General features: G+C 44.8%; 1 protein-coding gene across 3 annotated transcripts; it reads left to right on the top strand.

Annotated features, from left to right (window-relative positions):
- The first annotated feature begins 102 nt into the window (after window positions 1-102).
- On the top strand, window positions 103-9388 carry ogg1 (8-oxoguanine DNA glycosylase). 3 transcript variants are annotated; one of them, XM_021566788.2, is made up of 8 exons: window positions 103-416; window positions 5549-5699; window positions 5879-6240; window positions 6348-6527; window positions 6654-6835; window positions 7496-7643; window positions 7740-7789; window positions 7961-9388. In XM_021566788.2, the coding sequence occupies exons 2-8, from the start codon at window positions 5590-5592 to the stop codon at window positions 8132-8134; spliced, it is 1206 nt and encodes a 401-aa protein (XP_021422463.1). In that variant the 5' UTR covers window positions 103-416; window positions 5549-5589; the 3' UTR covers window positions 8135-9388. The 3 variants fall into 3 exon arrangements, with proteins under 3 accessions (XP_021422463.1, XP_021422465.1, XP_021422464.1); XM_021566790.2 differs by having other exon boundaries at window positions 121-416; window positions 5567-5699; XM_021566789.2 differs by having other exon boundaries at window positions 121-416; window positions 5523-5699.
- Window positions 9389-12269: the final 2881 nt, after the last annotated feature.

Here is a 12269-nt window from a genome sequence, read left to right as displayed (position 1 = left end):
ACCAATCATGTCGCGTCTTTTGGACCAATCATGAATAGTGTTTGTTGCAGTCGTTATATTACGCTCTCTCAACGAGCCAATCGTTGGTTGTGTTGATATCAGGAGGCTCCTGAGGAGGGGAGGAGGGTTTCACAAATGTGTTGGTTGATTGCATCAGACAGTAGACGAATGAAATGATACGTTTGAGGAATTCCTGAAAAATCATTAATACGCAGAATAATGTTTAAATATTAACTAGGAAGTCAAATTGGCTGTTAATGTAAGAACGTAGTGACAAATATAGTATGTTAGTCAAAGCGGAAAGGGCACTCCGCGTAATCTTTATTTTCCATTCGCAAGAGTCAAACACCGGGAAAGTCATTATAGGCCCACACACATCCAGGGAGTGAAGATACGTGTAAACATCTGCTCTCAAAGTAAGAAGCTATAACTTCTTGTAATGACAAGCTGGTTTTAACATAGATTTGCGTAATATGTTAGCTACTCTACTATGATTTTGAGGTGACTCAGCATGTGGAGCTAACCTAATTAGTAGCCTGTAGACTAGCTAGCTAACTACTAACTTAACTAGTTATTACCAGAGCAAGAGCCGAAGTAATCAGTATACTCTAACGACCCTGGGTTTATAAGCGCAGATATCGACTCTGCCGCACGAGCATGCTTTTGGGGCACAGTCGATAGCGCGCTGGACTTCGGGCTAGAAGGTCGAGGGTTCAAGGCCTGCTCCCTGTCTGTTTCATTACAATACGTTATTCCACTAACGTTAGCTATCATTGTTATTACACAAGTTGCTAGACAGGTAACGTTAGGCAACGAAGCCTCCTCCCTAAATTTGTTTTATTCACTGCTTTAGCACACTCTGCCAAACCGGATGTCCTAGCCATGTCTGAAACCTGGTTTAGGAAGGCCACCAAAAATCCTGAAATTTTCGTCCCTAACTATAACATTTCCCGACAAGATAGAACTGCCAAAGGGGCGGAGTTGTAATCTACTGCAGAGATAGCCTGCAGAGCTCTGTCATACTATTCAGGTCTGTGCCCAAACAATTCAAGCTTCTACTTCTAAAAATACACCTTTCCAGAAACAAGTCTCTCACCATTGTGCTTGTTTTGACCACCTTCAGCCCCAAGCTGTGCCCTGGACACCATATGTGAATTGATTGCCACCCATCTATCTTCATAGCTCGTAGTGTTAGGTGAACTAAACTGGGACATGCTTAACACCCCGGCCGTCCAACAATCTAAGCTAGACGCCCTCAATCTCACACAAATTATCAATGAACCTACCAGGTACAACCTCAAATCCGTAAACACAGACACCCTCATAGACATCATCCTGACCAACTTGCCCTCTAAATACACCTCTGCTGTCTTCAACCAGGATCTCAGCGATCACGGCCTTATTGCCTGTGTCCGTAATGGGTCTGTGGTCAAACTACCATCCCTCGTCACTGTCAAACGCTCCCTAAAACACTTCAGCGAGCAGGCCTTTGTAATCGACCTGGCCCAGGTATCCTGGAAGGATATTGACCTCATTCCATCAGTAGAGGATGCCTGGTTATTCTTTAAAAGTGCTTTCCTCATCTTAAATAAGCATGCCCCATTCAAAAAATTTAGAACCAGGAATAGATATAGCCCTTGGTTCACTCCAGACCTGACTGCCCTTGACCAGCATAAAAACATCCTGTGGCGTACCGCATAAGCATCGAATAGCCCCCGCGATACGCAACTTTTCATGGAAGTTAGGAACCGGTATACACAGGCAGTTAGGAAAGCAAAGGCTAGCTTTTTCTAACAGAAATGTGCATCCTGTAGCACAAACAAAAAGTTCTGGGATACTGTAAAGTCCATGGAGAATAAGAGCACCTCCTCCCAGCTGCCCACTGCACCGAGGCTAGGAAACACTGTCACCACCGATAAATCCATGATAATTAAGAATTTCAATAAGCATTTCTCTATGGCTGGCCATGCTTTCCACCTGGCTACCCCTACCCCAGTCAACAGCCCTGCACCCCCCACAGCAACTTGCCCAAGCTTCCCCCATTTCTCCTTCACCCAAATCCAGATAGCTGATGTTCTGAAAGAGTTGCAAAATCTGGACCCCTACAAATCAGCTGGGCTAGACAATCTGGACCCTCTATTTCTAAAATTATCCGCTGCAATTGTTGCAACCGCTATTACTAGCCTGTTCAACCTCTCTTTTGTATCGTCTGAGATCCCCAAAGATTGGAAAGCTGCCGCGATCATCCCCCTCTTCAAAGGTGGAGACACTCTATCCTACCCTGCCTTTCTAAGGTCTTCGAAAGCCAAGTTAACAAACAGATCACCGACCATTTCAAATCCCACCGTACCTTCTCTGCTATGCAATCTGGTTTCCGAGCTGCTCATGGGTGCACCTCAGCCACGCTCAAGGTCCTAAACAATATCTTAACCGCTATTGATAAGAGACAATACTGTGCAGCCGTCTTCATCGACCTGACCAAGGCTTTCGACTCTGTCAATCACCACATTCTTATCGGCAGACTCAACAGCCTTGGTTTCTCAAATGACTGCCTCGCCTGGTTCACCAACTACTCAGAAGAAGTTCAGTGTGTCAAATTGGAGGACCTGTTGTCTGGACCTCTTGCAGTCTCTATGGGGGTGCCACAGGGTTCAACTCTTGGGCCGACTCTTTTCTCTGTATTCATCAATGATGTCGCTCTTGCTGCTGGTGATTCTCTGATCCACCTCTACGAAGATGACACCATTCTGTATACTTCTGGCCCTTCCTTGGACACTGTGTTAACTAACCTCCAGACGAGCTTCAATGCCATACAACTTTATTGCCTTACCTACCTAATCTTGCCTCATTTGCACACACTGTATATAGATTTTTTCTATTGTATTATTGACTGTACGTTTGTTTATTCCATGTGTAACACTGTGTTGTTGTTTGTGTCGCACTGCTTTTCTTTATCTTGGCCAGGTTGCAGTTGTAAATGAGAACTTGTTCTCAACTGGCCTAACTGGTGGGGGAAAAAAAGTTAACTGGCTAACGTTACTGACAGATTCATTCTTACACGGAACCCAAACTGGCTGCGTGGGTGCGCCATTGTGCATACATTTATTTTGTCCCCCCACACCAAACGCGATCAATCAGGTTCAATCAAACGCAGGTTAAAATATCAAAACAAACTCTGAACCAATTACATTAATTTGGCGACAGGTCGAAAAGCATCATGCATGTATGGCAATTTAGCTAGCTAGCTTGCACATGCTAGTTAATTTGTCCTGGGATATAAACATTGAGTTGTTATTTTACCTGAAATGCACAAGGTCCTCTACCCCGACAATTAATCCACACATAAAACGGTCAACCAAATCGTTTCTAGTCATCTCTCCGCCTTCCAGGCTTTTTCATCTTTGAACTTATATGGTGATTGGCATCTAAACATTCATAGTATTACCACGACGACCGGTAAAACCGTTTGTCTTTCAATCACCCACGTGGGTATAACCAATGAGGAGATGGCAAGTGGGTACCTGCTTCTATAAACCAATGATGAGATGGGAGAGGCAGAACTTGCAGCGCGATCTGCGTCAGAAATGGGAAAGACTTATAGTTTAGCTCTTGGCAACGCAGATGCTCGTTGGCGCGTGTGAGCAGTGTGGGTGCAGTAATTTACTAATTGACTAACAATCCAAGATTAATTCTGATCTTAACTCCACTGTTTTTATTGTATGAAAAACTGATGATGGTGGTGTGCACTTTGTATGCATTGAGTCAAAGATGGTTCTCTTGTGATTTCTCTATGTGACAAGACTATGTCGGTAATTAGCCTCTGCCATCCATTATATTGGCGAACGTAGCCACAATCACTATAGCACCAACTGACGAGCTCAGTTCAAGACTATCCTATCAACAAGACCTGAAGAACTGTAGGGAGTTGTGGCTGAATAAGGACATGGACACACCTAGCTGTTTTTTCTATGCATCGTCAAGACTGAATGGCAGCTTCGATTAAGGGGGAGGTGTGTGTCCCTTTGTTAACAACAGCTGGTGCGCAATCTCTAATGTTATGGAAGTCTTGAGGTTTTACTCACTTTAGAATACCTCATGATAAGCTGCAGACCACACTATTTACCAAGAGTTTTAATCTATAGTTTTTGTAGCTTTCTATTTACCACCACAAACCAAAGCTGCCAGTAAGACCGCACTCAATGAGCTGTATAGGACCATAAGCAAACAAGAAAATGTACATCCAGAGGCGGCGCTCCTAGTGGCCAGTGGTGATGGTAAGCAACACACATCCGCCATGCTAACCCTCAACACGGGGGCCCTGCAAGGGTGCATGCTTAGTCCCCTCCTGTACTCCCTGTTCACCTATGACTGCTTGGCCATGCACAATCATTAAGTTTGCTGACAACAAACGGTGGTTGGCTTGATCACCACTGACAATGAGACAGCCTATAGGGAGGAGGTCAGTGACCTGGCAGTGTGGTGCCAGGACAACAACCTCTCCCTCACTGTCAGCAAGACAAAGGAGCTGATCGTGGACTACAGGAAACGGAGGGTCGAGCATGGCTCCATCCACATCGACTCATCTGTAGTGGAGCGGGTTCGAGAGCTTCAAGTTCCTCGGTGTCCACATCACTAAGGAATTATCATGGTTCCACACACACCAACACAGTTGTAAAGAAGGCATGACAAATCCTCTTCCCCCTCAGGAGGCTAAAAAGATTCGGCATGGACTTTTAGATCCTCAAAGTTCTACAGCTGCACTATCGAGAGCATCTTGACTGGCTGCATCACCACTTGGTATTGCAGCTGCTTGGCATTGGACCACAAGGAGCTACAGAGAGTAGTGCGTATGGCCCAGTACATCACTGGGGCAGAGCTCCCTGCCATCCAGGACCTCTATACCAGGCGGTGTCAGAGGATGAGGAAGTCACAGGCTGTTCTCGCTGCTACCGCACGACAACCGATACCGATGCACCAAGTCTAGAACCAACAGAACCCTGAACAACTTCCACCCCCAATCCATAAAACTGCTAAATATTTAGTCCAGGTAGCTATTGGTTAACTGTTTAACTATCTGCATTGACCCTTTTTGCACAAACTCTTTTGACTCATCACATACTCTGCTGCTACTGTTTATTATCTGTTCTGTTGCCTAGTCACTCTACCTATATGTATGTACCTCAATTACCTCGTACCCCTGCACATGGACTCAATACTGATACCCGTGTATATAGCCATATTAATTATCCTTACTCATTGAGTATTTATTCTATTATTTCTCCTTTTTCTCTGCATTGTTTGGAAGGGCCTGTGAGTAAGCCTTTCACTGTTAGTTTGTTGTTTACAAAGTGTGACAAATAACATTTTATTTTATTTTGTTGCTACACTCTTAGAAAAAAAGGTGCCATCTATGACCTAAAGGGGTTCTTCAGCTGTCCCCATAGGAGAATTGTTCTCCTATGGGAACAGGCGAAGAACCCTTATTTCGAAGAGTTCATTGCCTCCACTATCCATCTCATCAGATATACTCCACTGTTCATCTCATCAGATATCTCTGATACTACAGTATGTGGTGAGTGATCCAGCACTATGTCCCAGCATGCATTGCTGTCGGCGGGGACCAAGTCATGGCGCTCCCTGGCCTGCTCACGATCAGAGCTCCGTTTGGACCTCACACTAGGCTGCGGACAGAGCTTCCGGTGAGTTCCTTTGACCACTGCTTCGCTGATTCTATAGAGCAATGGCAGACCACCAGTCTTACATGATCCAGGGCTCTGCCAAAGGCATTAGCAAGTATTGAAATTATCTCTAATTCACTCACTACCTCTCAAACCATTTATCCTAACCCTCTGTCGTCCCTCCCCATTTTCCTTGCCAGCTGGCGAGAGACAGGAGATGGCCACTGGACCGGAGTGATGGGGGGACGAGTGTGGACTCTCACCCAGACAGACGACACACTATGGTACCACACATACAATAGCCCCAACACCATGGGAGGGGATGGGAGGAAGCGGAGGGCAGGTTCCTTGCTCCAGGGGTCAAAAGGGTCAGGGAAAAGATCCAAGGGAGTGATAGAGGTGAAGGAGGAAGAAGAGGGGGAGCCAGTGGCTGTGACCCCAGACAGGAAGGAGGAAGAGCTGCTGAATGATTATTTCCAGCTGAAGGTGAAGCTGGGGGATCTGTACAGAGATTGGGGAGCAGCCGACCCACACTTTAACAGCATTGCCAAGATCTTCACAGGTAAGTTGGTTCGTGTTTGTAATACTGTGTATCTATTATGTCTCTTGTGTGTGTGCGAGCATGTGCGTTTCATACTTTACAGTGTGTGTGTTCTGTCTCTTCCCCAGGTGTGCGTATGCTGCGTCAGGACCCCACAGAGTGCCTGTTCTCCTTCATCTGCACCTCTAACAACCACATATCTCGTATCCAGGGCATGGTGGAGAGGCTGTGCCAGTCCTTGGGCACCCCTCTGTGTCAGCTGGACCAGACCAGCTACCACGACTTCCCCTCCCTGCATGCACTCGCAGGTTCCACCTCCACTACCACCAACACTACTCTGTCTGATTGTCTGACATCTGTCTATCTCTCTCTTTCAAATCCTTTGTTTTTTCAAATGTTTTGGGCTCTGACATGTCCTCTGATATGATTGACAGACAACAGTGTGGAGGCTTGTCTGAGGGACCTGGGGTTTGGATACAGGGCCAGGTTCCTGCAGCAGAGTGCAAGACAGATCCTGGACTCTCACGGTGGGCCCCATTGGCTCCAGGGGCTCCGCAGTGCCCCCTACCTGCAGGCACGTGACGCACTGCGCACCCTGCCCGGGGTAGGCCCCAAGGTATGCCTCAACCCTTCAGGACAATTAAGGGTGCATAACATAGTAAATGTAGGCATAACATAGTAAAACTCAAATTTGTATGATATGTTACGTCTGGTATGGTTACATAAGACGGATAGTTACTTAGGGTGGTTGGTAGGGGTGGATGTATAGCGAACGTCTAGCAACCCAAAGGTTGCAAGTTTGAATCTGATCATGGACAACTCTAGAATTTGATTTAATTAGCAACTTTTCAACAGCTTACTACTTTTTAGCTAATTTGCACCGACAGTACACAGCATGTTAGCTAAACCTTCCCCTAACCTTAACCCTTTAACCTAACTCTTAAACTTAACCCTAACCCTTAGCCTAGCTAACTGTAGCCAGCTCGCTGACGCTAACCACCTAGCTAGAATTCGTAACATATCATACATTTTCCAAATTCACAACAAATTGTCCGTTTTGCAAATTTGTAACATAATATCATTTGTAATTTGTAACATATACGAAATGACTGATTCACATCCACAAATTAATACAATCCATACGAAACTTAACGTATCATACTAAATGAAGTGTCTCGGATTTACGTACAGAATAATACTAAATGCTCTGAGACCAGGTTGACTATACATGTATTCTTCACAAGCATAGAAAGTGTTACCTGGGTTCGCCTTGTAGGTGGCAGACTGTGTGTGTCTGATGTCTCTGGAAAAGGCCTGTGTTGTGCCTGTGGATACACACGTGTGGCAAATCGCAAAACGAGACTACAGTTGTGCGGCAGGCAACGGGCAGAAGAGCCTCACAGACAAGGTCCACCGTCAAATAGGTGAGGATTCACGGTACAAGGATGTGTTTAACAGGCTTTAACAGTGTCCTTCTGAATATTACCAATCACTAATTGACTGATTTTGATTCTGCACAGGGGACTTCTTCAGGCAGCTGTGGGGTCCTTATGCTGGTTGGGCACACTCGGTGAGAAAAATAACTGGTGGTCAGAATCCATCCACTCATCTGTTCACTTCCTCTCTCTGCTCTCTCTCACTCTCTTTCTCTAATCTATCCATCCAACTTGAAACACCGGTAACTTGAACTTTCAATAAATCATGCATTGATGTCAATGGAGCTTGACTGTCACTCTCTCAGGTGTTGTTCTGTTCCGACCTGAAGAAGTTCCAGAAGCTGAAAGAAACACACTCTCTGAAACAGGAGGAGGAGGAGAAGGTCAAGATAAAGGCGGAGGGAGAGGGAATAAACAAGACAATTCAAAAAATGTGTAATAGAAAGGTGAACATGTCTGTGAAGGAGGAGGTGGAGTGAGGTCAGTAGAAGTTATGTGTTGGTGATTTATGTTATTTCAGGAAGCTAACCTGAATGTATGTCATTCTTTGCACACCTCTCTGGAGCAACTAGGCTATGAGTCTGACTGTTTTACCTGTTCTCTTCAGGTTCATGACATGATTAACTGCAAACCAAGGTCGCTGTCAGTGGAGATTGTTCCTGATCACTTTGTAGAATGATGTAAAACAGAGCTAAATGTGATACACGCTTTAATAGAGAGTTCACTCTGAACCAGACTTCTCACATTATCTGTCATACATTTATGTTCAGCTCTAAACTGAAGGCTGGTGTTTAATTTTACTGCAATTTCTGTCTGTGAATGAAGCTCTATAGGTATGTGTCATTTTCCACTGCCGTCTCTACATATGAACTACAAACATAGAAACCGTGTGTTTATCATATCTTTTCTAGATGAATGGACCACTACACAGACTCTGTAACAGTTCATTTTTATACTGAAATTAACAGGTTTTGGACTACTTTCCTTTGTCAGTGTTGTTTGGAGATTATGCACACATTTTGAATAAGTCTATTTGTGGATAATCCCACTCCTTTGATCCCCTATATTTGTCTTTCCATCAGTGTAGTATGCTTAGACCATAGAGTTAGAGGACTCTAGTTGGATAAATGGGACATATATTATATCCCTATTATTCTCTATGACCCAGACAGAAAAGGTGCAGAGCGTCAGAGGTGGCCTCTAGATGGCAATAAGATATGGGAAGATTCTGCATCATAGTATCATGTGATTTTTCCAGGTCAGTCACTGTTAAAAGATTATTCTACTTTATTCTTCATTGTTTGCTGAGCTTATATTAAGTATTCAATGGCCCTCAGGGTAGCCTATGTGCCAATGCATTTAGCGGTGTTGACGTGTGCAGGTTCGTATGTCCAAAAATGTTGTCCATTACTGGTGCAATACACACTCAATCTCTCTTGACGATTCTATATGTTTACTGTGCATATCTGTGAGTCTGTCCAAAATAAGCAGTATATCCGGCCAGCTGTGAAATGCCATGGTGTCTGTACATGTATCTATAGGCATTAGTCAGGTGCGTCAGCATGTCTGTTTATAGTTGGGATTGCAGTTATCTGCCCTCAGTGCTATGAGCTATAAGTGTGTGTATGTCACTCTGGGCTGTCACTGGTGTCTAGGATAGTGTGGGCTATATGGGAGTCACTGGGAGAGTTTGACTGTAATATAACCTGTATGTAACGTAGATCTTTTTTTAGCCAACTCCTCTGTCATGTTTGTTGTCAGACCATTTGCAGTTAACTACAGCACAAACAGACCTGGCTAGAGTGTATGGATTTGAGTGTGTCACTCAAAAATCAAGACATTCATAGATCAAGACACTGTAATTGAAGTACATAACATTCGTCATCTATACTGAATGGATATGTGTGCTCATTAATGGGTAGCCTAAGCTACTTATGTAAGCATACATATGTACTTGCATATGTGTGTATGTCTGCATACATAGGTTATTTGTGTGTGTGTGTGTGTGTGTGTGTGTGTGTGTGTGTGTGTGTGTGTGTGTGTGTGTGTGTGTGTGTGTGTGTGTGTAAGCGATGTGTGTATAAGGGGTGTGTGTGTGGTGTGTATGTGTGTATAAGGGGTGTGTGCAGCCATGTGTGAGTGAGTCAGCTTTCATCTCCAGTCCAGTTGAGTTGGGCAGGAGCCGGGGTCCAGCTTTAGGGCACAGAGAGAGAGAGAGCACACAGATATAAATAGGAGTGGAAGAACAGGAGGGAAAAAACAGCGGGATGGATAGAGGAGAAAAGGGGGGGTTGACGTAAGTCCACTAAATAGGCGATATCTGCAACGTGAACACAAACACATTTGCTCGCTATGACCAAAATAGCCCTACAACCCTGTATGTTGTGTAAGTGATATGTCCCAGTGTGTGTCTTGTCTGTCTATAGTGTGTATGCTGAAAGGAGAAGATGCTGGTCCCCTGAAGCGGTTGTGTTACTCTCCTCAGCCACCAGGGGGCACACTCCCAGAGCCCCAGCACAAAGAGGGGCTTGTGTCCCCTGCCAGATGTGCAGCAGTAGGGGTGTGTTTGCTTCCCTGCGCAGAAACATGTGAGGTTTGTGAGAGAAGGTTGTGTGTGTGGAGATGTGTTACAGAGAAAGAGTATGGTGTGTGTGTGTGTGTGTGTGTGTGTACACGCATGTACTTGAATGCATGCGTGTGTGAGAGAGAGACCGAGTGTCTTAGTATGCTAGAAATGTATGTGTGTTGATTTATCTGTATGAGTATGCCTCCATGTTGCTCTCATTGTTATGGCTTTGGTGTTCTTCTGAAATGGAAAGACAGCGTGAAAGCCAATGGAACATCTGCCTCTTCACAACTTTCTCCGACACACATGTGCTCTGTTCTCCCCTCTCTCTCTTCCCTACACATACACCAAACATGGTCTGTCTGTCTCCTACTGTTCCTCTCCCCTCTGTCTAATAATACAAGACACATGATAGCTATTCTATTAAACAATAACAGCTGCAATATTTGTTTTATCCTCTGTTAAATAGACACTGAGATGTGTATAGTATCATACTGTACAGAGACTGGAATGGGGTACACCCCTCTTGTCCTTCCAGATCTGATGAAACCCAATGCTGGTGGAGTGAGAGGGGGAAACTGAGGGAGAGGGAGAGCGACCCCTATACAGATCTCTCTTTTTGGGGCCCAGAGTGGGGGATTATCCCTGAGTGTCTAGACAACCAGAGAGAGGCCGGAGCCAGTGGAGGTATTTTGGTGCTAAGCTCCCCACTGACTCCTCTGTGGTTATACATTAGCATATGAGAAGCCTGAGCTAGGGCTAATAAGCAAGGGTTTATCACATCAATGAAATTAATATGGGTCCTAATCTGATTGCTTTTATCCTGCTGCTGCAGTGTTATTTACATGCCTTTTTTTGGAAGGAAAGATCTGTTCTGATTTAGAGGTAGATGTGTTTGGCTTCCTGGCAGGACAGCGTTTTTTCCATTGGGTTTCAGTCTAGAAGTCCTAATGGTATGCATCTACCTCATTGTTCCAGGAAGGTGTGTGATCTACTGCCTGCCTGACTGTTTGTGTCTGACTACTGGTATGTTTGCTAACATGAGGCTGTGAATTTCTGTGTGACAGTTTGTCTCTGTGTTTTCAGACCGACAAACTCCCTCTCTCAGCTCAAGGACATTTCACAAAGAACACATATGGCTTCAAGTGTGCCGGAAAGCAAACCATGTTTGTTTCTAGACCTCCTGAAGCATGTACTGTACCCCTCTAACTTTCTGTCTGTCATGTTCTCTATCTCTCCCTGTGTCTATAATATGGCTTAGGTTATCCTTCTGTCTCTCCCAGTGGTCCTCTCGTTCTCTGTCAATACTTCTCTTCTCTCTCTCTCTCTTTCTCTCTCTCTCTCTCTCTGTCTCTCTCTCTCTACCTCTCTCTCTCTCTCTCAATTCAATTCAATTCAGGGGGCTTTATTGGCATGGGAAATATATGTTAACATTGCCATAGCAAGTGAGGTAGATAATATACAAAAGTGAAATCTCTCTCTCTCCCTCTCCCTCTCTCTCTCTGATATACATTTCCATGTGAGACACATGGACACTTGAGTGAACAACCCCCCCCCCCCCCCCCATTTCGCCCTCAGAACAGTCTAAAGTTGTTGGGGCATGGACTCTACACGGTGTTGAAAGTGTTCCACAGGGATGCTTGCCCATGTTGACTTCATTGCTTCTCACAGTTGTGTCAAGTTGGCTGGATGTCCTTTGGGTGGTGGACCATTCTTGATACACATGGGAAACTGTTGAGCATGAAAAACCCAGCAGCTTTGCAGTTCTTGACACAAACCGGTGCGCCTGGCACCTACTGCCATACCTCGTTCAAAAGCACTTAAATATTTTTGCCTTGCCTATTCACCCTCTAAATTGCGCACATACACAATCCATGTCTCAATTGTTTCAAGGCTTTAAAATCCTTCTTTAACCTGTCTCCCCTCCTTCATCTACACTGATTGAAGTGGATTTAACAAGTGACATCAATAAGGGATCATAGCTTTCACCTGCATTCACCTGGTCAGTCTATGTAATAGAAAGCCCAGGTGTCCTTAAAATGTTTCAC

The sequence above is a fragment of the Oncorhynchus mykiss genome, chromosome 16, assembly GCF_013265735.2.
Source record: "Oncorhynchus mykiss isolate Arlee chromosome 16, USDA_OmykA_1.1, whole genome shotgun sequence".
NCBI classification, from domain to species: Eukaryota; Metazoa; Chordata; class Actinopteri; order Salmoniformes; family Salmonidae; genus Oncorhynchus; species Oncorhynchus mykiss.
This window is presented reverse-complemented; position numbering and strand designations above follow the sequence as displayed.

What these genes read in the sequence shown, in the direction of transcription:
- ogg1 (XM_021566788.2), top strand. Translation starts at nt 5,590, where the DNA reads ATGTCCCAGCATGCATTGCTGTCGGCGGGGACCAAGTCATGGCGCTCC. An exon ending in TGCCCGGGGTAGGCCCCAAG is followed by an intron (nt 6,836 to 7,495) that starts GTATGCCTCAAC and finishes TTCGCCTTGTAG; the next exon opens with GTGGCAGACTGTGTGTGTCT. An exon ending in ATGCTGGTTGGGCACACTCG is followed by an intron (nt 7,790 to 7,960) that starts GTGAGAAAAATA and finishes TCACTCTCTCAG; the next exon opens with GTGTTGTTCTGTTCCGACCT.